At 44.1% G+C, this 27479-nt stretch overlaps 1 protein-coding gene across 3 annotated transcripts in view; it reads left to right on the plus strand.

Moving 5' to 3' along the window:
* MLXIP (MLX interacting protein) overlaps positions 1–27479 on the plus strand; it is a 45655-nt gene that overhangs the window by 10411 nt on the left and 7765 nt on the right. For 2 of the 3 annotated variants that reach the window (XR_008973755.1, XM_057421302.1), the window contains exons 2-12: positions 14567–14673; positions 15028–15113; positions 16634–16723; positions 17004–17045; positions 18302–18473; positions 19948–20037; positions 20293–20384; positions 20532–21192; positions 24567–24688; positions 25415–25601; positions 26150–26274. Coding sequence is in view for 2 of the 3 variants with exons in the window: in XM_057421302.1 (XP_057277285.1) it covers positions 14567–14673; positions 15028–15113; positions 16634–16723; positions 17004–17045; positions 18302–18473; positions 19948–20037; positions 20293–20384; positions 20532–21192; positions 24567–24688; positions 25415–25601; positions 26150–26274 (1774 nt within the window). In the remaining variant the exon portion in view is untranslated. The remainder of the gene's footprint in view (positions 1–14566; positions 14674–15027; positions 15114–16633; positions 16724–17003; positions 17046–18301; positions 18474–19947; positions 20038–20292; positions 20385–20531; positions 21193–24566; positions 24689–25414; positions 25602–26149; positions 26275–27479) is intronic. The other variant, XM_057421303.1, reaches the window with a different exon arrangement.

The following is a 27479-nucleotide window of genomic DNA, read 5'->3' on the forward strand; positions in this document are numbered from 1 at the left end:
AGAGGCACGAAGGATGCTTTTGCTGCTGGAGACTGTCAAGTTCCTTGTTTTTAGAACTCTCTAGCGTGGGTTGTTTACTTGAAATCCTGGCCTCTGCTTCACTCTGCCACCTTGTTTACTCTCCCTTCCTGCAAGGTCCCATAGTAATGGGTGCTCTGCTGCAGCAGCCCAGCAACACTCAGCTGAGGTGACCTTGGCCAGCATGTCTGAGACCTCTAGCAGGCCTGCAGTGACTTCTCTGTTGACGGCCAGAGGACATCCCTACATGAGCTGGTTGTGCAGAACACTCCCCTTGTCCACATCACCCTGTCTGCCAGGGGCTTGGTCGCATGGGCAGCGAGATTCTAGTGTAGGGCATGGGTTAGGCTCAGACCATCAGAACTCAGGCCTGTGTGATGGTGATTGTGTATCTTTGGAGCAGCTGGAATGAACTGACATTGGGGTTTCACAACAGACCTAAAAATAACTGAGGCCCACTGTGCCTGTTTCCTATCTAACAGCTGCACATTCATGTGAATACGTGTGTGAGCCATCACAGGCTGTTCTACTAAATTCTTTTTGCTGCATCTTGCGTCCAGATTTTAGGCTGCTGTTAAATCTATTTACTGTCTTAGTTATTGACACTGTTCCCAAAGGGACAGGGACAAAATGGATCACGAGCTGTGGGGGAGCTTCGTAGTTCTTTGTGATTCTTTGAAATCCATGACTACTCTTCATCGTCTGCTTATGCAGGCTTTTGGTTTTGGTGCTGTGGTATGACCCTTGATGTAGGCTGTGTTATTGGAAACCATTACTTTGCAGTGTGTCAGTAGCAGAAGTGACCGACAAGGTAAAAAAGGAAAGGCGTGCATGTGAAAGGGAAAATTAAACAGAAAGTTAAAAGGAAAATACCTGGGCTGTGGCCTGGCAGCTGTTAGAGAAACGCCAACCAGGAAGAGGCCAGTGGAATTTCTTGGTGCATTCCTGATCTGCCAGCCAATGGATATGGGTATTATCTGCTGCCACATTTCCCAGAGCAAAGAATGAGATAATGTGCTGTTTTCTCGGATGGTTGGTCTCTGCTCATCTGGTGAATTTCTGAGTGTTTGTGCAGAAGCTGTAGCTGTTCCTTATCCATGGCAAGTCAAGCTCTGCTAGTAATACTTACAGTGATAACTGCCTGCACAGGGAGAACTCGTGGTATTTGAATGAGAGGGAGCACCCCCTGATTCTGCTAAGCTGTGTTGTGGATTTAGGAATGGGCTCTGAAATTTGGTCATCATCAGCACGTAAAGGTCTGGGTGTAACATGTCGTGCTTCTCATGTTAGCTCATTCTGCATAGTGTCCAACAAAGGTATAAATGTTTCCCTATATACAGTCAAACTCCTGCGTATTAATATCTGCACAGATACTTCAGCTTAGTCCAGCTCTCTGTCTGTCCCTGACAGGGTGTAGGTTGAGAGAACTTGAGTAGAAAATCCAGTGGTGGCATGTCAGATGTGGAAAGCATGAAGCAGTGAAAGGGAGCAGTCTACTTGCTTTTGGCCTTTGTAACACAGCTTTTGAGAAAGAGAACTGAGAGGAAGGCTGGAAAAGGTTAGTGGCCTGGGAACACACACACAGAAATGACTTTTCTGCATTTGAGGATATGGAACTTTCAGAAAGTAGGACCAAGTTAAGGGATTTGGGTATGGTTCTGAAATAATTTCATCTGCTACAGAGCCTGAGAAGTTCTTTGCATGTTGTCAGCTTATTTCAAATGAACCTAGATTTGGGATGGGAGAACTGACTCAATCAAAGATCCAGATAACCTCAAGGAGGAAACTGCACTTAGTTCGAGTAATTATCAACTATGTGTGACACCTAAAACCTGTTGAAAATAGAAAGCAGAGATTGCGAAATAGCCAAGAGCCTGAAGCTCCCGAAAGCTGGGGTATCAGAGTTGCTGCAGTAGTCACCATAGTGGCTGTTCTTGTTAAAAACCTTTTCAAAGCAGAGACCTGCCAGAGCAATACACATATGCAATTCCCCCAGGTAAGGGGTGTGGGGGAAAAGTGTCTATAAATGCAGCAAAAGAAGAAACAATGTAGTTCTTCCTGTTCTCTTTCAGGCAGTGAGTGAATGTAGTAGTAAGTACCATTTCCCTTTACAGTTGAGAGGGGCTGTTGGGGGCTGGTTATTGGGAGCATCATAACAACCATGCTTGTCCTGTTCCCCCTGTTCCCAAGCACCTGCTTATGTCCAGTGCTGGGGCAGAGCACTGGGCAACCTGGACCTTTGGTCCAACCTTCATGGGTGTTCTTACAGAGCAGGCGAGGTCTGATGCCAAGTACTGGAGTGAGCCAGGCAGCGTTGTAGTATCAGCTGTGGAAAAAATTCCAGGCAGCACTTGCGCTGTTCGCTAACCTTTCCTCTAAATAAGAGACTTGTCTTTTGTCTTACAAAAATTACGGCTTCAGAGTGCACTCATTTGATAGATTTTGCCTGGTATAGAAACTGGTTTTCTTCAGGGCAGCGCAGTACAATCTATGTCAGTGGCATTTGGTCTCTGGAAGCTGCAGATAAGCCCAGTTTGTGTTGCTGCATGGCTGCTTTCTGTGATCAGCTTTGTTCTGTGCTGCTGCCTTCCCTCATGGGCTGCCTGAAGGTATTGGATATTCCTCTGTATTGTGAAAGCAGATATATGTTTGTGACTTCAGTGACACTGATCTGAGTCATTCCTCCTGTGACGAAGGGGTAATCTGTAATCAAACTGCACAGGAACAAGAGGCATTCCTGCATTCTGGTTTGTCTCTCTTGCTGTATGAAATAGTTAACCCTTCATAGGAACTGTATGACTAGATTTTGCTCATTTACTTTATCAAATCAGCAACTGTTACTGAAAAGCACAGCTCAACTTACAGTCTCTGCAACTATAAGCACAGAAATCTGCAGTAAAAGCCAATTCATTACTGTTTCTAATAAAGTTTTGGTCTGTGAAGGCTGTTGTTTAGGAGCACAGCATGGATCCCATCTGTTTTCAGTATCCACTCGTACAAGGAGAACACTAATAACCAGTAAAAATCTTTGCAGAGCTTAAGGAGCCTAAAATTTTTATTAGCAGTTTTTATTAGCACATTAGTAGGTTTGGGGTCTGCCCTCTGCGTGTGGTGATTAGAGGCTGTGGGGATACAGCAGGCTTTCTAAAGCAGGGAGGCAGAGCAGATGAAGTTTAGAGACATTGCTTCTCTGTAGCAATAAATGTGTAAGAAATGTTCTTTACTTTTGAGCACTCTAAGGGACTCTACAAAGTGAAGGTTGAGGCTGATTTAGGGTGATAGGGCACGTGGGAAAAACATGCTTCAGAGAAGAGACTTGTGTGAGGGTCATTCAGTGGTGGTTTGTTTTGCTTTTGGTAAGAGTCAGGAGCCCGCTGATACCCTCCTGTGTTTTACTTGGGAAGTCACCACTTGTTTGGGACATAAATGATCATGATCCATTTGAAAATGTGTTCTCACTGAGGGAAGGGGGGAAGTCTGAACTGATTTGCTGGTAGATGTTTAAGCATGGTAGTTACTGTGAACAAAGAATGTCTTTATAAATTTATACTTCAATAAACCCAAGACCTTTCTCAGAAGCTCAGTGCATATAATGATGTCAAATACTGCTTTATAAAGTTAGCTGCTAGGAAACATTCATCAATGCCCTGAGCTCTGTTGAGCACAATGACCACAACCAGCATTATAAAGTAACAAGCTCTACTCTTCAGCATGACTGGGGCTGCTTTCCTAAGGACAGGGCTGATCATCTCTCCATCGGCATGTGGGAACCAGTCATCCCTCTTGGTCTGTCCAAGCCTAAGTAGTCAACAAGAGCCATCCAGCATCAGTGTGGTAAGGATTGTGTGTCACCAGCATTAGCATACTTCCCCCTGGCCCTGTGTCCCAGTTACTTAATGAAGGGTCACTCACAGCCTTTCCTGCAGTGCTGCAGACAAGTCCTCCTTTTTGAGCTGGTGACCAGCAGTGAAGGTCTGTTTTCCACTATTCAGTCTCTGAATGTTCAGCCTTCCAGGGAGGCTGTGGTCTTTGGCTGGTGCATCCCAGGGAGTTTCTCCATCATGCTCGGAGATGTGGCTATTCCTGTAGCAGGGGTAGGAGGAAATGCTGCTTCACACAGGTCTGTGTGATGCTCACCTCTGACTGAGGGGCTGGTCTTGATGAAGGCATTGTCAAAGCATTTGTTTGCACTTTGATCCAACAAAGCTCTAAGTAGAGACTTTCCCTGTGAGGTGTGTGTGGCATTTTAGAAGTGCTTTTATTTGTTTATTTAAACTCTATTTTTCCCCATTCCAACCTGGTTTATTTTAACTCTGGAAGGGGTTTTCTTCCTATATTATCTTTCAATGGGATTTTGGTTTTGATCTTTCAGTAACCTTAGTAATAATACAACAGAGCCTTTAGTCTGCTCCTGCCTTTTGTTTCTGGTTCAACCTTTACGTAAACTTTGAATAAACTGTTTGTGCTGTTGCAGTCTTGAGTCTTTAGTAACTGAACTTGGTATTAAGTCTGGGGTTCTTCACGCTGCAGACAGCTGGTATGAAAGCTTTGTGTCACAGGGGGAAAGCTGGGGAGCACCTCTTTTTAAACACTTCAGTTGCTTGCACAATAAGACCCCTGAAGTCTTGCAGTGTATTTATAGGATTGTAATGCTGTACAGAGAGTGTTACACTATCCTCCGTGACAGAGGTGCCCGTTTTGGGTTTCTTTGCCTGTTGAGCATGGTAAACAACTCTGGGTTCCTGTTGGTATGTGTGCTGCTCGGAGAGCTGTGCTGATCTGCAATGCTGATAGGGTTTGTTTGGGTTTTTCAGAAGCTCTGTGTGTGAAAAGTCTTTGAACCATAATTTAGGTGCTTAAAACAAGGTCCCAGATCATCAAATCTCAATCAGTTTATTAATTTATGCTAAGGCCTTAACATTCAAAAGGATCCTGACTTGTTCATAGCTCTCTGTACAAGACAGTCCTTGCCAACGTCCTTTTAAATGAGAAGCAAGATGCACTGGACAGCTGTCTTCCAGTGCAGATGATCAGAAACTGATACAGCTCTTTGTAATGAATATTCTGATCTGAGAAGGTTGGTGAAAAACCAGTGGCAGAAACCAGGTTTTAGGAAGAAGTGTGAAATTTCAAGAGACTGTGAAATAAGTGAGTAGGATTGGCTCCCTTTATATTGCAACTGCTCTAAAATGACACGTCTTCCTTTTCATCATGCATGAAAGAGCACAGGAAACACTTCAAAACCAAGAAAAAACGAATGTATTGATAGATGCATCAACAAAATAACTCGTGTGTTCATCATCACAGCAGTTTATAGCAGTAGGAAATTTCTTTACCTCCTAGCAGAGTTTATAGAACTGATCATCTTATCCCTGTTATGCCACTTACAACATCGTTAGATACATGTTCTTGTTGGCTCACCAAAATCTTCTAACCTTTGTTTGAGCAGCAGGGGGACGAGATGAAGAGAAGGACACAATGGAGAGGAGGAGTGCATTGTGTGCAGTGGCTGTTTTCTAAAAGGGAAGTGTGCAGCAGAGAGGGAGCTGAAAAGAAAGTTACTGAGTTACTGGTAAAGATGCTGCAGCAAAGATCTGGTAACTCACAGCCCTCACTGCTGCTGGTCACAGGGTTAGTTACTGGTCACCATTCCATATTACAAAGTCACAAGCTGTGTGTAAAGCTGGTGTTTGTCTTGTGCTTCTTTCGGGCAGAGACTGGAGCAAGTGTTCCTTAAATGAAGGTTCTTAAGCTGGTAGTGTTAAAAACAGTTTCGACAGCTTTGTGAATGATGCTGGATTCTCCTCATCTGGTCATTCTGGCCCAGGGTGCAACTTTGCAAGGTTCAAGGAGGAGGGGAACAGGAGAGGGGTTTGGTTTTGAAGTTTTGCATCTCTGGTAGCACAACTTCAGTACTTGGCTTGCAGGCAGAGAACAGCTGCCTGGCATTTAGTAAGTGGGTTTCATGCTTACTGCTTTAAATGCAGAGATAAGGTGACTGTTTTGTTACAAGGGTGAGTCCTTTAAAACATGAGCATTAAGCTACACTGCAGAGAACATGAAAGAGAATTGTCTTCCCACCCTGTTACCCAGCAATTACTCTAGGCAACGCTGGTAGCACTGCCTGTTCTTAAAGCTGCCCACTAATCCCTACTGTGTAACTACTTTTGGTTGTTTTAACTGTTTGACCTGAACTTTCCCATGCCTGAGCCTACATGTTTTGGCTGAGTTGTTCAAAGTGGTTTAGTCTGTTCCACTAGTGAAGCTGAAGCAGAATGTAATGTAGAACTGGTTGCAGCATAGATGGAGATGTGTCTGGCATGGGGAGACATCAGGAGGGGGAGCTGGAGGCAGTTTTGCAAGTGAAGGCAGCATTGTCATCTCGCATTGCCAGATCAGAGAAGTGGATAATGAAATGTTACAGGTCTGTGCCTTGGTTTCCCACCTGCATCATGAGGGTGAAAACACTGTAGAAAAGCTTGAGAGGAATTTGTTAAGTAATAATGTACAAATGGAGGTATGAGCACTGAAAAGCAAACAGCATGAGAGGCCACCAGTGAACATGCTGAATATTCAAGGTGTGCTGCGTACTATTTATTCTATAGAGGGTGGCTTAGGATATGGACACATTGCTTGTGAGCCTATATTAAAGGCTTTTCATAATAAGAAAAGTGCAAAGATACCTACATATAAATTCTTTCTGCCATCTGTAGTGACTGTAGACTACCAGGACTTTCCTTTTATGTAGGATTTAATTCAGTATTACATATGCGTTGGCGTTCACTTCCAGTGAGATTTGAACTCCCTTTTACAGAGTATGTGCTAAACTTACAGAGCGTAGGTTCAAGCCCATGCTTAAACCACTAGTTCTTACCTCAAAGGAACTTACTTTTTTTAGCTGAATACTTACACAGTGAGGATTATCACAGTTTCTATGCTTTGCGTGTCTCCATCTGATCTGCCAGGAAAATAACTGACAGATTGTGTCTCTTCGCATTTTGTACCAGAATAGAAACTTTGTGTTGCAGTGTTTATTTAAACAAAAATCAGGGCAATTCCCTGTGCAGTTTATTTTTTAAGTAACAAGCCTGGATTGCTGCAAAAGTTTTGTAACTCTGAATTGCAAGAGTTTAACTACTGACGGTGTTCACAATGATGCTTTCTTCTAAAGAAAGGTTTCAGGAGACCTGATGTTATCACCTGTGCTGATATCTGACCAACAGATGTGTTCTTAGCAGAAATCATATAGGAAATACAAATATTTTAATGTTTATTTGTAAACAGAATTACTCTATTGTGCTGTGAAATTCAGCAAGATTTGGGGAATGTGTAAATTGAAATACATCAATCTGATCCTTGCTAAAATTTACTCCTAGTAGAAGCATTTCCATTATGGGGCGTGTGGCTGGGATACGATGGCTGGTCTGCCCTTCCTTTGTCACTGACGTACTTTGTGGCCACGGGCAGCTGCTCTCCATCCTGGTGTTTGAGATTTGGCAGTGAAAGTAGTGGTACTTACCTCTGACCCTGGAGCTCAAAGCATCGTAAGTTCTCTATGTCAGTGTCTTTTCTTAGGATGGTTTCTCTGGTATTTCTTTGAAGAAGGTCCTGATATTGGACAGTTGAAGAATCTGTCATTTTATAAAGTGTTCATATTTATAGAGTTACAAAGTACGTGGCTTCTGTTGATGGGTAAAGGGAAGCACAGCAGGGATCAAGGAGAGGCTTTGCTTGAGAGTTGGTGATGGTGAGGCCCATTTCTCAGCCTTTTGACTGAAACGTTAGTGACATGGCTTATGAAGCCTCTTCAGTTTCCTTGCTGGTTCAGCTCTGTAGTAAAGTGAGTCAGTGTTAGACAACTGTCTGAAAAGCAGGAACATTTCTAGAAACATCCTTTGATTTCTGACTGGAAATGAGAAACTCTAAATATTCCAAGTCTTTAAATAGACACTGGAGGAAGTGCACTATAGCCTCCAAGTCTCCTTGATATCTGTACTGTTCTTTGTGTTCCCCTTCACCCTGTGCTGTTCCAGTGCTCTTTTCATGCTTTCAGGGCTTGCATGGAACCTGCTTCTCTTGGAGGCATTTCTCCAGTGGTTCTTCCCAGGTTCCTCTTCATAGAGCAGAACTTTGGTCACGTGATGTTTGGCTAAAACTATAGCACTGAAGTCCTTTCCTTGGTTGATGTAATGGTGATGTGAAAAGCTGTCGGTGTAGATGTGATCATAATCTCAAAACATGAGTGTTTCAACTCTTGCTGCTCTCTGAGGTGGCTGCAGTAGCTGTGCTTGGCAAAGCACAGGGCTGCTGGTTCAAGCCACAGCAGCACTCAGCGTGCCACAACGCTTACTTGGATCCATTTGTGAGTCACCAGCCATGGTCTTTATCAGCCACTGTGAACCTTCATTTATGAAGTTCAACTTCCAGCCTTTGCTTAAAATAATGTTCAATTTGTCAAAGAAACAAATGAAGCTTTATGGTACATTCGTTGGGGCGGGAGTGTTTGCTTTGGCTTTGTGACTGATCCACTTTCCTCTTCCTTCCCAGGAGGTGCATACATACCTCAGCCTTCCTGGCTCAAATCAGTCTAGATAACATGTTCCTTGGCAGGTGTTGCACTTCCAATATGCCTGTGGATAACTTTGTATTTTTCTAGCACTCCTTAATATATAATGCTCGTGATAGAGGAAGAATGTTTGTCCTTTCTGCTGTCTCTGTCTTCAAGATCGAAGTGTTAATATTTAGGAGATAAAAAAACAATTGGGAGGGTTTTGTTGTTTTAAAATGTTTGTATAACTTCAATACAAAGCTCCCTACTGTCGTTTATGAATTGTGGGTATGTAACACAACATCCTTCCACAAACCTGGAGCCTGCTGGTGCAGGGGGATTTCAGGTAAGGAGGATGAAGAAGGTAACCCAGCAAATGAGCTGCCCTAATGCTTGCTTTTAAAATGAGCTTTCTCTGGGATTAGTATCCTAGGGTTGCAGCTGGGATTAACTATTTAGGTATGAATAGTAAGATGCTCAAGTGTGGCCTTCTCACAAGTCCTACACACATTCACGCAGTGTAGCAGTGTTTTTTGTTTCACTTGCTGCCTCTTCCCTGTAGCACACAATGCCTATAATCTGAATCTCTGAATGAACCTTTGTTTGGGGAAATACTGTTAGTTTTGGCTCTTGGAGAGCTGAGCTGACAGGCCCAGCTCCCCAGCAAAACAGATTGGAGATGAAAAAACAAACTGAAACCACGCCTTCAAAAAAGAAATGCTGGGGAGAAGCCAAAACCTTCCTTTTTTGTGTTGCTGGAAAAGCTGATCTCTTTAGCTACTGTAATATCAAATCGGGGGGTTTCTGTTGCTTAAATTAAGAGCCTAATTCTCATCACCTGCAATGAAAAGAAGAATCTTAGTCTACCTGAAAAGGTTGCATGATCATGGACAGGAAGGAATTGGGGCGCAGGGCCACCGAGGAAGTGGATTTTCAGGCAGAACAAGGCGAAAAAGACATCTTGTACAACAAGGGTAGTGGGAATCTGTTAACGAAACGGGAAAATGCGGTGTGTTTCTGTAGCTCGTTCCTGTAAACTGAATTTAGCAAATTCAGATTGGAAACAAACTAATTTGCTTACAGCTATGGTCCACAAGACCTTGTGGTCCGTGTAAGTGATTCCTGCAGCTCTGCAGTAGCTGCTTTTCAAGGTATCTTTCCTGGGAATATATATTTGGGCAGCAGGGTCAGGCCTGTGGAATCTGAGCCATGGTGCTCAGAGGTTTGTGTTTAATTCCATGTACGATAGATCTAGGCTAGGTGCTATCTGAGTGCAAGAATAAAAATAACTCCTCCTGAGCTAGAGAGCCAACTCTAGCCAGGGATTTTCCTTGTCCCTACATAGCAAAATAAGTGAAAGATGAGAGGAGGGTGGAAATGAGTTCTCATGCAGACTATGGCAGCGTGTCAAAAAAATCTGTGTCCCACTTCTAGTGCTGTCACTCACACACTTCACAGTCATGGCTGTGTCATTCACTCTCACTGTTACTTCTTTTCAAGCAGGAGATCATGAATTTCTTCTCTCAGAGAGTATTTTAAAGACCTCTTCTTTTGTGCATCATTTAGTTCACTGCAGCTTGCCCGCTGAAGTGCCTTGCTCAGCGACATTGACATGTCATGGTGTGGAGAATGAACTTTGATTTTTGGTTCTGAATGGGGGAAGGGGATTTTTCAGACTCTTATTTACAGCAAAGTCTTCCCTATTGTCTCTTATTAGAGAAGGATTTGAAACATAATGCTATGGTACTGTTTGGACTGTTTCTGAGGTAGGTAAAAACTGGGGAGCTGAAGTTGAATCAGAAACACACTTCTTTATAAAGCTCAAATGCTTTATTAAGCTAAGTTCTACTGTGCTATACTCTACAGTTTCCATTCAAACCACCTATTAAATGGAGGTTATAAAGGCTACCAGATGAGCCTTCTGTGATTGTCTTGTTTTGGGTGGCATTTATCTTAACATTTAAAAGTCTTTCTCTGCTCCTTCAGTGCTCTTGGAGAAATGACTGATTCTTACAATGCTGGCGTTCCTAAATACTAGTTAGTAATGAACAAAGAAACCAACCAAACTTCTGGGTTTGCACACACATAAGTGTCCATTTCTGTCCAAATCTGGAGGGTGGTTGTGTCATCTGCTTCTATGCAGACTGAAGTCCATCTTAAAATCCTCTGATTTAAGGGAGGAGAACAGGGGAGTCTTCTGTTGTGAGTCATTGTGGAGCTTGATCATGCTGCTGATGATGTTGGAAGTGATTTTTCAGTGTTACGGGGAGCTATTGGTTTAAATTTGAAGTCATCCTGACAGCTGTGAATGGCATCTCGTGTGCCCTGTGCCTCTTAAGGAAGGTCACCCATTTGCCCTGTCCCTACTGAGTTAAAAGCATCACTAACATGTCCACTAAGATCATTCTTTAACTGGGTGTTATTGACAGAGAAGAAAACAAGGTTCTTGGATGCAAAAAATGGACATTACCAGGGTAAAATCTGTTTTTTACCATGTCAGAATATAATACGTCTGCCCTAGTGACCTTTCAGTTGATTGAAAATCACTTGTGTTTAAAAGAATCTGCTTTTAAACCACAACTGCTTTCAGTGGAATTTGAACAGGGGAGAGTTGTGCTACTTTGACAGATCAGTGCTGTGTTGTCTGTCTGCCTGCTGGGATCTCCGTTGCCTGAGGTAGTTCCTGAACTGGGAAAAAGTATATAAAAGGCTTGGGAATGGACTCCAGCCTCTCCTGGCATCTTCAGGACTCTTAAGGTGAAAGCTGGAGCATATGGAATTGGCAGCCTGGATTGTCTACAGCTTCTGTTCTAAAAACACTGTGACTCCTCCAAAGCACATCAGGGCCTCTGTGTCCAAGGGGAATTCCAGCTCTGTTAGCTCTTCAGCTGCAGCTTTTTTTAGTTTGCTTGCTGTGATCAAATCACTTGGGGACATCTGGTTTCAGAGGTGGAGGTTCCTACACAGGAGACTGGTCTGAGCTGATGGAATGTACTGCACATTATCCACCAGATACTTTTCAGCCACTTTGATTTGGTCTGTGTTTGATAGTGATGAAGGTGTAAAAGTCACGTATTCCTTCGGCATTGAGCCAGCACATCCTGGGTAGCAACAACCCTGCAGAATGTGACTGAGAGCCTAATTCCTTTCCTTGGGCACTGTCTGTGAAGCACCAGTATCCTCTAGGATATGCTGCTGGCTGGCGTGCATGCAGCTGTACCAGCTTGTACCATGCAGTATTTGGTCCAAGCCTCTTTTGGGATGCTCCCTTCCTGCCTTCTTTGGAAGCAGCCCTCCTGCAGAGGAGTAGCAGCAGCTGTTGTGGACAGAGCCAGGACTGTGCCTGCACTGACATGCTCACAGGTACATTGTGACCAGCTCACAGGTGTGCTCATGGAGTTGCTCTGCATTTCTGGTGGGAGTCAGCATGGTCTAGGAGATGTGGAGCTGGCGGGAGCAGCAGCCAGTGGGCCTCTGCATGTGGGTTTTTTCCTGTTGTTGTTTTGCTGCTTTAAAACCTGAAGCTGGCTTTCAGTTTGCAGCTGCTCTCGGGCACAGTTGTGCAAAGTAACTGACTTTGGAGTAGTGTCTAAACATTGTTCTCAGCTTCATGCTGATTCCTCTCCACTGAGGCTAAAGTCATTTCACTTCTGACCTCGAGCTGGACTTGTGCTTTGCTCCCATGGGAACTAGAAATAATAATTATTTTAAGAATAGGTTCTTAATCACTTCCTTCTTTTGATGGGCTACTTTTGTTTAGTTTTTCATAAGAATGTAACAGAAAATGTTTTAAACTCTGTGTGTTTTAATGCCACTTTTAATTGGCTGCTTGAAGGATTTTACAAGAATTCATTACAATTCCTTTTAGGTTTGTTCTTTTTATTCTGAGAGGAGACTGTTCGAGTTTTGTTGCTTTGGCAAACTGGGCAGCAACACAGCTACGAAGAGATGAACATTCAGTTGAACTTCTTAGTCAAAGGCATGTGGCCGTTTTGTCAGTGTTGCTGGTGTATCAGCATGTTAATCTGCCTCTGAGCTGTTAATATACGTATAAGAAATAGGCAAAGATGTGCTTTAATCTGGGTTTAGAAGGAATGATAAGACAAGGTATGTGATGGTTTAGAGGCAGAGCAGGGCAGGTGATGAGATGGTTTTGCAGATGGAGATCTGCTGTATGCCCTGACCCCAGCAGCTGGGGAACAGTGAGATAAAATACTTTATTTGGGGATCTTCCCATAAACTGAAAGAGCCTTGAAACGTACAGGTGGGATTTTGGGAATCTTTCTGCCATCAGGCAACAGCTCACCTGATGGTGGTTTAATCTGTTGCTACAACTGGTTTTATACACAGCAGTAAAAATGAAAGAGCAGAACTGGCTTTTCTTTACCTGCCGCTTGCCTAAGGTCTGTCATTTGCCCATCTGTTACTGTCACAGTTTTGGGAATACCTAAGTAGTAACAGCAGCAGTGATGCTAGCGAGGGAGAAAGGGATGATGAGCCAAGTACTTGAAGAAAGTGATAGTTTACTATCCTACTTTTGGCAGCTCTGGCATTCTGGCATCTTTTGTGTAGGCTGTGAGGACTTGTTTATAGTATTACAAGGTTTATTACAAGTTTTCTTTAAAAAGAGCTGCTATCAGGTTTCCCAGAGCAAGCAGGAAACGGGGGATCAGCAGTTCTCCAGCTTCAGGCCTCTGCATAGCCTTGGGCAAGGGAAATGCCTGGCACTTCTGCAGGATGTGCTTCCTATTCTTGCTGTGGTTTTAGAGCTAGGTGTAAAGCACCTTCTTTACAGGAAGAATCCTTCTTTACAGGAAGAATAATTCAGTTCTGTGGGTACGTTTGTACTGAATGTGTGATAGCAAATACACAGTGCCCTGGCACAGGCCAGTTCTAGTGCACGTCTCTCTTGTGCCACTGCAGTTCATGGTCCAAGTCGCTCCCAATCGACTGGGTGCTTGCTGATGTTTTCCATGAGGGTAGAGTGTTTGGAGGTGACATTGCTCCTGTCACTCATTTGTGTGCTCTCCAGTACAGGAGACCTTAACCTCGACCTGATGCTTGTGTTGCTTTTGCCTGTGGCGTTGATTGTGCTTCATATTGCTGGTATTTGAATTGCTTCCATTGTAACTAGGCTGCACAAGCAGCATGAGGAGATGAAAACTAGGAAGACGTATGGCTAAACCCATAAAAACCAAGAGGGAACCTGGGATAGGCACTTATACCTATACTTTAATGTCTGGTTTGAAATTTACAATGTTATGAATATTTCCTACTTCCTCTGCTCTGCCAGTAATATGGATTAATGATTCATAAAGGTGTATTTTAAGGGCTGGGTAGTTTCTATTTAAACAGTGCTTACTGGAGTCCCTGTTGTTCCTCCATTTTTTGTCCATCTCCCACCTCCCAACATTGTTCATACTTAAGCCATTTTTCGTTCCAGCCTTCCTCTTCCTTGGAGAAAAGTTGCTATTTCCAGCCTGCTGGTGAGCCTTTGTGCCCAACTCTGTTTACAAGCAGTGTAAAATTGGTGGGTGATAGCTTTTATTGGGCCAGAACTGTCATTTCATTCTTCTTTTCCATTGTTACCAGCCTCGAAAATCAAATGGAACTGAAGAAATCAACTTCTGTTGACTTCATCCCAGCCCCCTGCAAAGTTCAAGCCCCAGCTATATGCAGCCAAGTGTGCAAAAGCCTTCTGGGCCTGGGTTTGGGCTTACTTTTGAGAGTGTTGTTCTCAGTTGATGGAAGCTATAAGGTGGCATTTGAGAAGGTGGGGTATTGGCCAGGAGAAGAGTGTGGGTGAAATGAGTTTCAGTCCTGCTGAAGATACTTGTGACACCATTTGTGACAGCCATGGACAGTGCCTGGCAAAGCTGTCCCTGGCCAAGCGTGGTTCGGTGTAGTTTTTAGTGTTGGCAGTTTGGGAGTTTTGATGGGATGCTTTGTCTTTAAGAGCAGACCCGAAAGCAGAATGATGTGTTGTCTGTTTTGTTTCAGTGGAAAGCTGGTTTCACCGAAATGGAAAAACTTTAAAGGCTTAAAACTTCAGTGGAGAGATAAAATCCGTCTCAATAACGCCATCTGGAGGGCATGGTACATGCAGTGTAAGTGTCGGGCTCCCTTGGGTCGCTTGCTATGAAACCCTTTGAGAGACATTTAAGTAAGTAGCAAGAGAATTGAGATTCTTGTCTGATGAAAAGCTAAAGAATGTGCTGAAGGCAGATTCGGTGTCTCAGAGGCTGTTGGGGCAGTGCCATTGGATCAGTGCTTTCCACATGGCCACACAGGGGCTGCACTGGGCAGTCCAAGCACAGCTGAGGTCTCCCCATTTCCTGTGGGTTAGCTGGAAGGAACCCTGGCATGGTGATGGGGGTTTTTCTCACCTCTTGCTGTTGGAGTGACAAAGCTCTCTGCCCAGCTGCACGTGCTGAGCACTTGCACTTCCATTTTTGTTTCAGACCTGGAGAAGCGCAAGAATCCCGTGTGCCACTTTGTGACTCCGCTGGATGGCTCCGTGGATGTGGATGAACATCGACGGCCGGAGGTGTGTAAAACCTGAGGAACATCCTAATGAGCTCTGGGCTTTTATAACAAGCTCTTCTGGTCTGCTAGGCATGAGAGCAGCATAGCAATTCTTTGCTCTGCTGTCTTTATTTTGAAGGAATCATTAATATAAAGCAGACTGAGGCCATTGTTATAAGTTTATCATGTTGAGGTGATCAGGGTGCAACTGGAAGGACGTTTGTTATCTACATAACGTAAGTTTATGTCCCAGTTTAGTGACACATAGAATCATAGAATCAGCCAGGTTGGAAAACACCTCTAAGATCATCAAATACAACCTCTCCCCAGCACTAACCCATGTCACTAAGGGCCTTGTCTACACAGTTTGTGAGCACTTCCAGGGACGGTGACTCCACCACTGCCCTGGGCAGCCTGTTCCAGTTCCAACCCTCTCAGTGAAGAACTGTTTCCTGATCCCCAGTCTGAATCTCCCCTGGGCAGGTATAGAAGTGGAGTTTGAATAGTTAAGATTTTGACAGTCTCTGCTCTTTTCTGGCTGGAGATTGCTGGAGTCGGTGGGAAATCATTGATGAATATTACATCTTGAGGATTGAATCTAAGTGAGCCTGTGAGAGTTTTCTGTATTTTATTCAATTGTTAGGGTGTGCTTTCAAGACAATGAGCAATTGTTTTATTTTTTTCTCTGTCAAGGTACCTTGACAAAAAGAGCAAATACAAATCTGTGCACTCTCATTTTTGTGGCCTTTAAACATAAGAGAAAACTAATGTGTGCCCTCTGGCTCTGTGCAGAAAACCAGTGAGGCCCTTGCTGGGGCAACCTGTGGCTTTATACTCATAACTCTAGAACAATTTATAACTCAGAGGAGTTCCAGATGAGTTTGTAAAACTGTCTCAGGCTTTTGAAAGAGCAGTGTTGATGTTTGTATTGGCAGATGACCCCCGAAGACAAGAAGGTTGTGTTAAGGCTCTCATTAGTCTGCTGTCCCCAGCTTACACACTGCTCTCTGTGATACATTAAACCCCCACACTGTTCTGATCCTTTTGTTGCTATTAACACATGGCCTGCAAAGTCACTCCTGAGCTGGACATCACATTTCTATTGCTTTGTGTCATTCTGAAGAGCTTTTGTGTACATGTGTGCATGTTCACGTGGCCTTGGGAAACTCTCTGCAGAACAGGGAATTGTATTTTGCTTTATACATTACACTTCAGGAAATTAATTTTGAAGTTAATTTGCTTTGTTTTGGTTTTTTGCCATGTCTTAGCTATTGGTTGTGGTTGAGCTGATGTGGGAGATGCTGACAGTGCAGTCAGACATCATCTCTTGTTATTTGATTGTGGGAAAGATAAAGTTAGTACTGTCAGATGTGCCTGTGATAACTGAACTCTGGGACAGTGTGGGCTGCTGATACATGAGCTCATACAGAATTAGCATGTTTCTTTTGCATCTTTTATGCCTGAATATTTGCTTGGAAATGTACTGACCATTCAGCCAGTCTGTGAGTCCGTGTAATTCCTGGTATGTGTTTGTGTTCTCAGGCCATTGCAACAGAAGGGAAGTACTGGAAACGAAGAATTGAAATAGTTATCAGGGAATACCACAAGTGGAGAACGTACTTCAAGAAAAGGGTCTGTTGTTTTACACAATGGAAATACCTTATTTGAACTTGATCAGTTTGTGGTTGCTTTTTGAGTTTCGATGTCACTTTTGCCAGCATGCAAGAATACTTAAACCAGCTGATAAGCTACTACAGGCATACTCACTGATTAGCCCCACTTAACTAAACATTACTGTGCAGGGACCCACTGTGCACGATTGGGACTTAAAAGTTTTGCAAAGAAAGGTCTGCTATTAACATCTACAAGGACCTGTTCTGACTTTAACACCTGCTTTGTTCTTCTTTTGCAGTTACAGAAACATAAAGATGAAGATCTTTCAAGTTTGGTCAGGGTAGGTAATACCTCTGATAAGTGACATCGTTTGTGCTGGTAGAAGCTGCAGTAAGTAACAGAGCTGTAACATGCAGTAGCTTGCATTGATTAAAATCTGAAGACAAGCATTTTGCTGTAGCCTTAATTAAGGTTGGAAGCCTTGGTGTTTCTGTGCTGTAGAGAGCTGTAAGCTTGTAACTTCATGCTGTAGGTTTGTAACTTCAATTGAACGGAGGAGGGGTTGAATGTAAAGTGCTCTGACAGAAGAGATAGCAATCAGTATTGGGTGTCCAGAAAGATCAGTCTCCTTGAGGGCTGGCACATTATTTCTTCTCATTACTGAATTGTAACTGGCATTAATGCCTAGTTTGTGTAACTGGAGCTGTGAAGATGTGTGTGCTACATATTGCAGCTCTTTCTGCTGCCCACAACATGGGCAGATAATGTGCCAGCATCCTAAGAAAGGGTGAAGTGTTTAAAGGAACGTTGATACCATCATTTAGTATGCCCCCTAAAGTCATCAAACCTACTTGGGGTGTATAAGTTGATGGTCAGAAGCACTGTTCTGATGTTGGGGGTGTTTTTTGGAGCTAAGCATAAGTCTGGATCCGCTCCAGTTCACAAAACTCTCAGCTCTTTTGACTGTGAGCTCCAGTGCACCATCATGGTCTGTTGGTGTAGTTACTGCATGTTTGCTCAGCCACAAGAGCCTGACTGTGCTTTTAGTTTGCAGCAAATGGAAGGCAATGCAATTTGGCTTAGCCGGTATCGAAGGACAGGTAAACCGATGTATTTTGCATGCGCTGAAAGTGCCCACAAGAATCTGAGCATACCTTGTGCAAAGGCAGTTTGCAGTCAGATTCACTTCAAGATAGATGTTGTTTGCTTTGAGTTTTTGCTGTGTGTGTTACTTTAAAATCTTTATTCAATCCAAGGGATTGTTAAATTTAAGGTACAAAAATGCACGTATATTCAATGAAACTACAAAGTGTTGATGAGACTGTTTTGTCTTGCGTCCTTCTACTCAACATCTGGTCTGGGGGCAAAAACCTTTCCTAGAGTGTAGGGGTACTCTACTGAAGCTTTCTGTTGAGGCCCAAACCAGTGAGCTGAAGTTGTTGATGTATTAGAAGTACTACTGGTGTCTTCCAGTCCCTTTGTATGGCTCGTAAAGGAGAGTTTCTTTCTCTAATGATGTGAAAAATTAAGGTGACTTTTATGTAGCAGACCAGACTGCTTTAGCGTTGTATGATTTTCCTTCCCTTCCTTTGGCAGGATGATGATGTGGTTCTCTGGCAAAAAAGAAGGTACGGCAGAGAAACCCCTGTCCCTATGGAGGAAGGCAGCCTCTTGGATGCAGATATGCTCATGTCCGAGTTCACCGACACACTGTTCTCCACACTGTCTTCACATCAGCTGGTTTCCTGGCCAAATTCCAGGGACATAGGTATGTGTTGGCTGTTAGCTGCGTTGCAGTGGGAACACTAGAAGTCTGGTTTGTTGCTTTGCTGCTCTTCTGGTCTTGTCTAGGAGTTTTATCTATTTTTACTGATACAGATAAAAATAGGTCAGAGAATGCAGCGTCTTCATGCATGATGGAATTTCAGTTATTCATCCAAATTTATTTTCTATCTTAGCTTCTTACATGCTGCTCCTGGCAATGTTGCTCTGAATAAACCTATAATAAGCAGTATTTACCTTTGTCAGGGGTGAAGGCTTTGTTATTTATTTCAACGTATGTGTGTGTGTATTTAAGGGAGTGCCTATGCATTTTTCTTCAGAAACATCCCTTAGAACAAGTGCAAATCACATCCGTAAAACCAGTCCCAAGAGCCTATACAGCTCTGGTGAATGCTCTGTATCTGATAGCTGTGACTATGATGGGACAGCAGGTGTCCACTACACATCATCCTTGCTGCATGGATGTCTAAGCAACTCCAGAGCAACATGGAGTATATATGCAGTTTCCTCTGCTCCCATGGGACTCCAGCTGTAGTATTGTATTCAACTCTTGGGGCTCCCAACATAGGAGGGATCTGGAGCTGCTGGAGTGAGTCTAGAGGAGGCCATAGAGATGTTGCAAGGGCTGGAGCAGCTCTACTCTAGAGCCAGGCTGAGAAAACTGGGCTGGTTGAGCTTGGAGAAGGCTCCAGGGAGACCTTAGAGCAGCTTCAGTACCTAAAGGGGCTACAAGAAACGTGAAGAGGGGCTTTGGACAAGGGCCTGTAGGGACAGGCCAAGGGGAATGGCTTTAACCTGGCAGAGGGGAGACTGAGATGAGCTCTTAGGCAGAAGCTCTTTGCTGTGAGGGTGCTGAGGCGCTGGCACAGGGTGCCCAGAGAAGCTGTGGCTGCCCCATCCCTGGCAGTGCTCAAGGCCAGGTTGGACACAGGGGCTTGGAGCAAGCTGCTTTAGTGGAAGGTGTCCCTGCCTATGGCAGGGGCTTGGAACTGGATGAGTTTTAATGTCCCTTCCAACCCAGGCCACTCTGTGGCATGATATGAAGTGTACTAGAGACAAGGTTAAGTGTATGATAGTTTAGTTTTAAAATCCTCTTCTAGGGCCTGTGGTGGTTTAGGTTGTGCTTTCTAGCAAGTTTGTATTGTGCAGCAGGGGCAGGACAAGAGGTCTGGGAGCAGGAGGTATCCAAAATTGGCAATCTCCAGTTGTTAGAGCCTTCAGGTGTCACCTCTTCCATTTTCCCAGTTGAAAGTTTCATTTCCCAGTGGGTTTGATTTCAGAGCTGTGCTGCAGTTGTGAAGAAAAGCAGAGCTCGGTTCATTTCAGCAGCAGTTTTCCTGGAAGCACCCTGGCCAAGCCTGGCTGTGGAGTGCGGGGTGGTGTAGCCAACTGCTGTATTCCTACTGCTGTTACTGTGTGAGTGATGCGACGCTAATCTAATCTGTCTCCTGAATTTTCAGCACACTTAGGAAATGCTGACATGATTCAACCAGGGCTTATACCTCTCCAGCCAAATTTTGATTTTATGGATACTTTTGAGCCTTTTCAGGGTAAGAATCATATATATATATATATATTTTTATATATAAATTTTTATATATATATCTCAACTGATTTCTTTAAAAATGCAGTGAGTTGTGAACTAGTTTTTAACATTTAACACTTCTTAGTGATGAAGTAATTTAACACTTCGTTTGCCTTGGAGTGTTTTCTGGTACTTTAAGAATTCTATATGATGTTAAGCTACTGCTGCATACCTTGAGTATGAAAAACAGAAAATTAATGAGTGACGTTTTGTATTTCAGATTTATTCACACCCAGTCGTTCCAATAATTATTTCCCTTCTGCATCTGCTGTCAGCTCAGCTACCACAGACAGCAGCAACCATTCTTCCCAGGTAAGAGAGTTCTCAGTGTTCAAAGCAGCCTTGTTTCAGACACGTATTCAGACACAGAAGATTCTCAGACAGGAGCTATGTCCTTCTCAGAAGGAGCTCAGACAAGAGTTTCATGTATGAATCTGTGCTATTTCTCTTTCCTGTCAGTCTCCTGTCCTGCCGTCGGGTTCATTGCCCAACACACTTCCAGCAGAGAACATCAGTGATGGACTCATTACTTCCTCAGTACCTGCTCCTGTCATTCCTGATGTTGGCACTGACCAGTGTTTGAACATTAAAAGTGAGGGATCTTTCATCCAGCCAGCAGACTACACTCCTGACTCGTCTCTCAGTGGGCCACAGACTTTTATGCCAGTGTTTCAGACTCCTCTGCCACTGCTTCAACCTGCAGCACAGCAGCACCAGTCCCCGTTGCCTGCAGTGCCTCTGAATTCCAGCTTAAGCTCTCCACCAACTCCCTTTGCTGCACCAGAAACCCAGAAGTTTGGCCTCTCTGAGTCTACAGTTATCACCCACACAGCTTCTGCAACACTGACCCACAATGCCCCTGCCACCACCTTCAGCCAGAGCCAGAACCTTGTCCTGGCCACGCAACAGCCGGGTGCAGGAGTGCCTTGTAACATGGCTTTCCAGACTACTGTCCTGCAGGGGCAGCCCTGGCCCCAGCTGCAGTCCCAACTGACATTTGCACTCCTCAAAGCTGTTCCTCTGGCCAGTGCTGGGACAAGGCCCAAACAGTCAAAAAAAATAGTGCCTGCTCCGAAGCCTGAAAATGTGTCCTTATTAAAGAATGCCTTCATCACCCCAGGTGAGAAGCTCTGGTGAGGTGATGTTTCTCTTTGCCAAGTGGGACTTGCAGGAGGGAGAGACCTTCTTGTTTGTCTTGGTTTACATAATAAGTAAAAATACAGCTTCCTGAGGGTGTCCAGGGAACCCCTGAACCCACTGGTGTGGTGTGTGGCTACACTGTTCAATGGGATGCTGTGGATTTGAAAGGAGCAGTTTGGTTGTGAGTGTGAAAAATTGACCTGGAAAAGGGGGTTTCTCCTTGTAAAACTTTGTGCTGAGCTGTACAGATGCATCAGCACATGGGATGACTAGAGCTCTGTGCTCCTGCCCCATAGAAACCTTGGTTTTGATGTTTAATGCTGTTCTGATTAACTCTGCCCCTTGGAGCATTCAGCCACAGTAGTGTTGGAGATGGGAGGAAGAGGTAGGGGTGGAGAATGACAGATCTGTCCCTGTCATTGACTCATCTGATTGCCCTGGACAAGTTCCTGTGCCTGCTGTGCATCATCTCACTCTGTAATGCCAGGTACCAGGGCACATCCTTTGGTAATGCTTTGGATGTATTCTGATGTTGATCTTAGGTGTGCCTGACACTTCTTTGAACCAAGTACAGCATTAACAAGGGAGCAGCTATTGAAATAGAGCACAGCATTGGTCCAGATGAAAGCATAGGTGTGCGCCTCTCATCTACCATTAGTACTCCCTAGCAGAACTGGGGTGATGAGAATCAGCCCTTCCAGTGGGGACGGATTCAAGACAGGTAGGGTGAGCTGGAGATCTTTGTCTCAAGCCATCTATGGGTTTGAGAAGCTGTCAGAAGCACATGATTTTCAGAATGTGAGTGCCAAACTGATACGTGGGACCTGCTCATTGGGTGTGATTTAGAGCCATCAGCACTGCACAAAGCTAAGAATAGCAAATATCAACAGAGGGAGTTGCTTGGTGGTTCTTGTGGGAAAGCTCAGGCTAGAGCAGAACAGGCAGTACACTTATGCTTGGGGTTATTGCATAGTGGTTTTAGACTTGTGCTGGCTGGGGGCCAAATGACTTCAGCCACTTGAAATGTGCAACAATAATGCAAGAAAAGCTCTGCCTGAAGCAGTGTTGCTAAACAGGGTTCACTAAGGGGTAGCTGTGTCTGCCAGGGCCTGGCAATATGATTATCCACCAGAAAAAACCCAGCATCCAAAACAAACAAACAGCCCCCCCAAAAAGACATTGTTCAGGAGCAGAACAGACCCACGGATCTAATTCTAGCATCTCCACTGGGCTGGTCCATGATTAATAGTACTGGGGTGTTAAAGGCAGTGTTTCTGCCTTCAGTACATTATAAAGCAAGAGTCCCTGTACCTTCAGCAGTCAAGACCTGCATTTCTCCTAGCAAAGCATTGCAGGCAACTCTCATTTAAAGAAAGCCTTTGCTCCTGGCCTCCTTAGTGCTTCCTGGGTTGTTCTTTTTGCAGGGCTTCATCAGATACTTCTAGGCCAACACAACAAATGGCTTTGTTTCTCATCTAGATCTAAGATTGTTGCTGTTACTCATTCCTGGTAGGTGCACGTGTTCAGGGATCACAGTGCTCCCAAAGTACTGGGACACCAAGCTCAGAGGTCTAATCTAAGGTTTTATCTAGAGGTTTATTTTTGGAAATAGAATATTCAGTACATGTAGTCAAGGCATTTACACCTGTCATTTGTGTTCAGGACAAACAAATCATCTCAAGACTACAAAGCAGATTGTATTATAACCTGGCTCATTCAAAAGGGGTGTGTTACATTTATTGCCCTGTGATACAAGGACTCAAAAATCTGCATGAGTTGTCTCATCAGGTGCAAGACTTCACATGGGAAAGAGCTCCGCTCTCACCACTTCAGGATGAGCATTGTGGGTTTGAGGGGAAAGTCCACAAACGATGCATGTGTAGGACAGAAACATGAAAAGTGTAAAGGGACATTTAAATATGTACTGATTGTTACAGTTACCCCAACGGGGAAGTCAGAAATGCCAAGTTTGTGTAGCAGCATTAATGCACTGGTAGGAGCAGCCTCTTGAGCTCAATAGAGATGTCGTAAGTCCAGCTGAAGAGTAGCGAACAGTGGAAGGGTTGTGATTCCAGCATTGTATGTGGGGATGCTCAGGCAAAGAATGAACTCCCTGTAGCCCAGTGACAGTGCTCTGCCAGATGTACCCACGCGAGGGCTGACACAAGGTTTGTGCTGTCCACAGGCCTTTGTAAGAAAGGCTATACAGTTGATTCAAAACACAGTTGTTGGTCCCAGGGACAGTAGGGGAGAGGACATTAGAGATCCTGCCCTGTTGTTCTGTTCTGCTGTATGTGTCCCTTCACTATCCTGATGCTGAACTGCAGAGGGGTAGGTTTGCAGTGCCTGAGCTGTTGTGACACTTTTCATTCATTGTGACTTTATTAGTACAAAGGAGAGCTGAAGCCAACACAGGCTATGAATGAAGTGAAGCACGTTTGGTTTAGCTTTCTCAAAAAGCATACAGAAGCTGTGTCTTTGCATGATTCTTCCCTCAGTAGCAATGCAGGATGGTTAGTCATGTTCTCTCTGAAGTCAAGACAAGACCAACATCAGCATTAGTGCCATGGTAATAATTGCACATCTGCATTGGTTAAATAGAGACCTTCACAGATTTCTATTAGACTCAAATACTATAGTAGTGAAAAAAGTTCAGAGCAAGGATCCTGATTCCTGTTGTGGGGGCAAGCTCCTGTACAGACTGGGTTTGCAAATTCTGTGTAACTTTCTTTGTGGAGACAGTTGCTGCTATTCACGGTTATCTCTAGCTGTGTAACACTGCAGAACTGCTGGTCCTTCAGCCTGTTTGCTGGAATTTTGGTGCTGATTCCCAGTCACATTTGGTTGTCTTGTGCTTGTGTGTCATGTAAAGCAACTGTAAAACCAGATAGTGAAAGAAGCTAGCAGAGAAAGGAACAGAATTTAATATGTATATATACACAAGGAAGCATGAAGTATTGGATATGCATCCTTCAGTTGGTTTCTGTCATTGACCCTTTCTGGGTCAGCAAGCGTGAGATCCAAGAAGTGATGAGAGGTGAAGATGATCTCGCTGCTGCCAAACCCAACTCTGATGGAGTGGAGACACTTTGCACCTCCCTGATTTACTGCCTACCTCTGTAAATTCACCTTGAAAAAGGACATTAGAAGCCTCAGAAATAACTGGTGTTCTGTAAAGAGTCCTTTGTACTAGATTAATGGGATTGAGATTATCAGAAACAGTGCCAAATAGGTGCCCACTGATCCATTCCCCTGTTCCATGACAAGTTATTTCACACAAAATAATCTCCAGTTTTTTGATTTTTCTGTATTTTTTTGTCTCATTAACTATTCTGACTTAATTGTGTTCTTCAGCTGCCTTTCAAGGACAGTCCAGAGCTGTGATTGTAACTCCAGCACCTTTAAAAAGAGAGGGGATTTTGACGCCAGCCACGTCTCAGTCTAATGTTGCAATTGCACCAGCTGGAATTGTCAGAGTAAGGAGAAGAAAAAACCTATATATTTATTCTCTAGGCCTGTTACTTGCAAGTAGTTAGAGCCATAACGTGCTCAGGAGGGTAACTAGTCCACTAAATCTCACCTTTTATCTGCATTTATGTGAGATTTATGTGCATATGTGTTTGTGCATTCAGTATTATGTTTGCTTATTTTTAATTTAGCTACTTTATGGGCCTGGAAGCACTGTGTAGTCTTCAGAGACTCTGTCTCACACAACAGTAAGATTACAAAGAGGCATGTATACACAGTACTATGAATGGGGATGGCTTGTGCATTTTCTTTCCTGTGCAGAAGCCAGAGGAACCCAGGATGCTCACTTTTCCATTTACACACTGGAAAGCATGCCTGGAGTTATGAGTGGGTTTCCTAATATGTTGAATGCAGGAAGATGGAAGTCGATTTTAGTATTTTATGTTGTGTTGTAATGCTGCTTAAAGTTATGAAAGGATACTGGTCTCCTGCCAGAAGTCTGACCTCAGTGCCTGCCAATTCCTTATGTATTAGCTCTTGTTTCATGTCATCAGATTATTAATCATGTATTAATTTGCTATTTTTAGTGAAAGGCAAGGTAACAAATCTCTCTTTCTCTCTCCCCCTCCTTCTTCTTTCTCTCATCTCTTCTCCTGCTCTGCCCCCACCCTTCCCCTTCCTGCTCTCTTGTTCTTTCTCTGTTTTCCTCTGTGCTATTTCTATGCTGTTCCCAGGCTCCCGGGGTGACGGAGTTCCGTAGTAACATTCTGGTTGGTCCAGCACAGCGAGCACCAAGTAGTCAACAAACCCAGTCCACAGTCTCACATCTCTTCTCTCCTAGTGTAGTCCAGGATGTGTTGGTGAAAGGAGAGCAAATCCCTTCCCACAGTAGCAGTTCACAAGTTCCCTCTCCTACACCTAGTAAGTTAGAAAGCTGTAAGCGTTCCCTCCCCTACACATGTGTGTTTCCACTGAGTAGGCAGGGTGTAAATGGGCCTTGTACCATAGCTATAACTTTGGAGGATCTGAGATATAATCCTTGTTAACAGTAGGTAAGTGCAAAGACTCCTGCATGCCTGTTGGTAGAGTGGTGTCTGGGCTGGTTTTAGAAACATATGCTGGTTTTGCTGGTAAAGGGCTTGTAAGTGTTACCATCATGTCTCAGGCCCTCAAATAGAGAAGTCTAGCAGGATGATGGAATTGCAGCCTTTGCATTCAACATGCCTTTGCTGAAACGTGTGTGTGAAGGGAGTATTACACACCACTACTGAGATGTGTTATCCTTGTGCCATGAAGTACTAAACTTTCCCAGCAATCCTGACATTTTCTAGCATGTGGTTGCTGCATCAGTGAGTATAATTTTGTTACCAACTGCATTCCAGTTCAATTCTGAATAGAAACTTCTCAACAGTTCCATTTGCTACAGAAAGTTGTTTGTGAATGTAACTTGTCTTTCTTCCCTTCTGAAGATCGAGACTGCCAGAATTCAGGCCAAGCTTCCCCCTGCACCTCTGAGCAGAGCCCCAGTCCACAGTCTCCCCAGAACAGCTGCTCAGGAAAACCTGCCACTGACCCTAATATGGCTGCGTTTAAGGTGCGTGTCTTCTCCTTTGAGGTGCTTTTCTTTGCCTTTGTAGCTACTTTTTTGCCCTGAAGTCTGGACTAGAGAGTAAATTGTGCTTCAGGAACAGCAAAGTGTTCGTGCCTTAGGCGTAGGTTGTGTTGCATCCATACTGTTCTGTTTAATTTGAAATGTCAGACTTCAGTGATCTACTGTCCTCCTCAGGGATGTGTCACCAGAGGGCCCGGGCTTAAATGTACCTCTGCAGGTCCTTATGACAGCAGTTCCTGCTGTGGCTCACAGAAGTGTTATGACAGGTCTCGGTTTACTTGGTCAGAAGCTTCAGGCTTAGTTTTCTAAACCATGGCTTTTTGCCATAGTTCTGTTGGGGCTGTTCAGTCTGCAGGGCTCTGGCCATTGTTGGAGGGGGAGTTCTTGACCTGCTAAGTTACTTACATGTCTCCAGTGATGCTGTGCTGCTCCGCAGAGAAGCACCTCCACAGACTCTGCAAGTTACAGCTGTAAAACCCTTTGAGACTTAGTGGGGTAAGAATTCTGCAGTCTAGAGGTAGCATCTGAAAGCTGGCTGTACCTCACACGTGACTGGACCTTGTCATAACACTTTCTGTGATGGCAGGAGAAACTTACCACAAAAAATAACCAATGCAGGACAATCAGCTGTAACCCTCTCATCCCTTCTCTTGTGAAAGGGAGTGTTACTTAACCATTTTGCAAGGGCCAAGCCCTTTTTGGCTTCTCTATATAGCCTATGAGTTGCTGTCAGCTTGATCTACTCCCAGGGCAGAAAGGTAAGTTTAAACACTTGGACTCAGCTCTAGTTCTGTTGCAGAGAACTGCCCCTTGCTGAGCATACTGCAACTTACTGATAAAAGTTTGCAGTTACTTGCTTGGCATAAATTGTCAGTATCTCAGCCTATATAATCAGCCTGATCATCAGCATTATCGGTAGTTGCAGCCTGTTCTTGCTGCTAGAGAGCAAGTTAGCAAAGGAGCAAATTACTAGGTCTCGCCGAGGATGGGAGAGTGGCCACTAGATGGAGGAGTGTTCTTAAAAGTAAGGACTCTGCAACGAGATGGGCATTACAACCATTTAAACTGACCTGCTTAGACAGGAATTGCTTTGGATGTGTACTGTTACTGACTTTGGTGGGACAAGGAAGAAAACAGCAATGCGTGCCAGTCTCCAGATATATGTTCTTTTGCTCTTCTGCGTTCCT

Source organism: Pezoporus wallicus, unplaced genomic scaffold (assembly GCF_028554395.1).
Source record: "Pezoporus wallicus isolate ANWC-B61680 ecotype Strahan unplaced genomic scaffold, APGP_CSIRO_Pwel_v1 contig_9584, whole genome shotgun sequence".
Classification (NCBI taxonomy): domain Eukaryota; kingdom Metazoa; phylum Chordata; class Aves; order Psittaciformes; family Psittacidae; genus Pezoporus; species Pezoporus wallicus.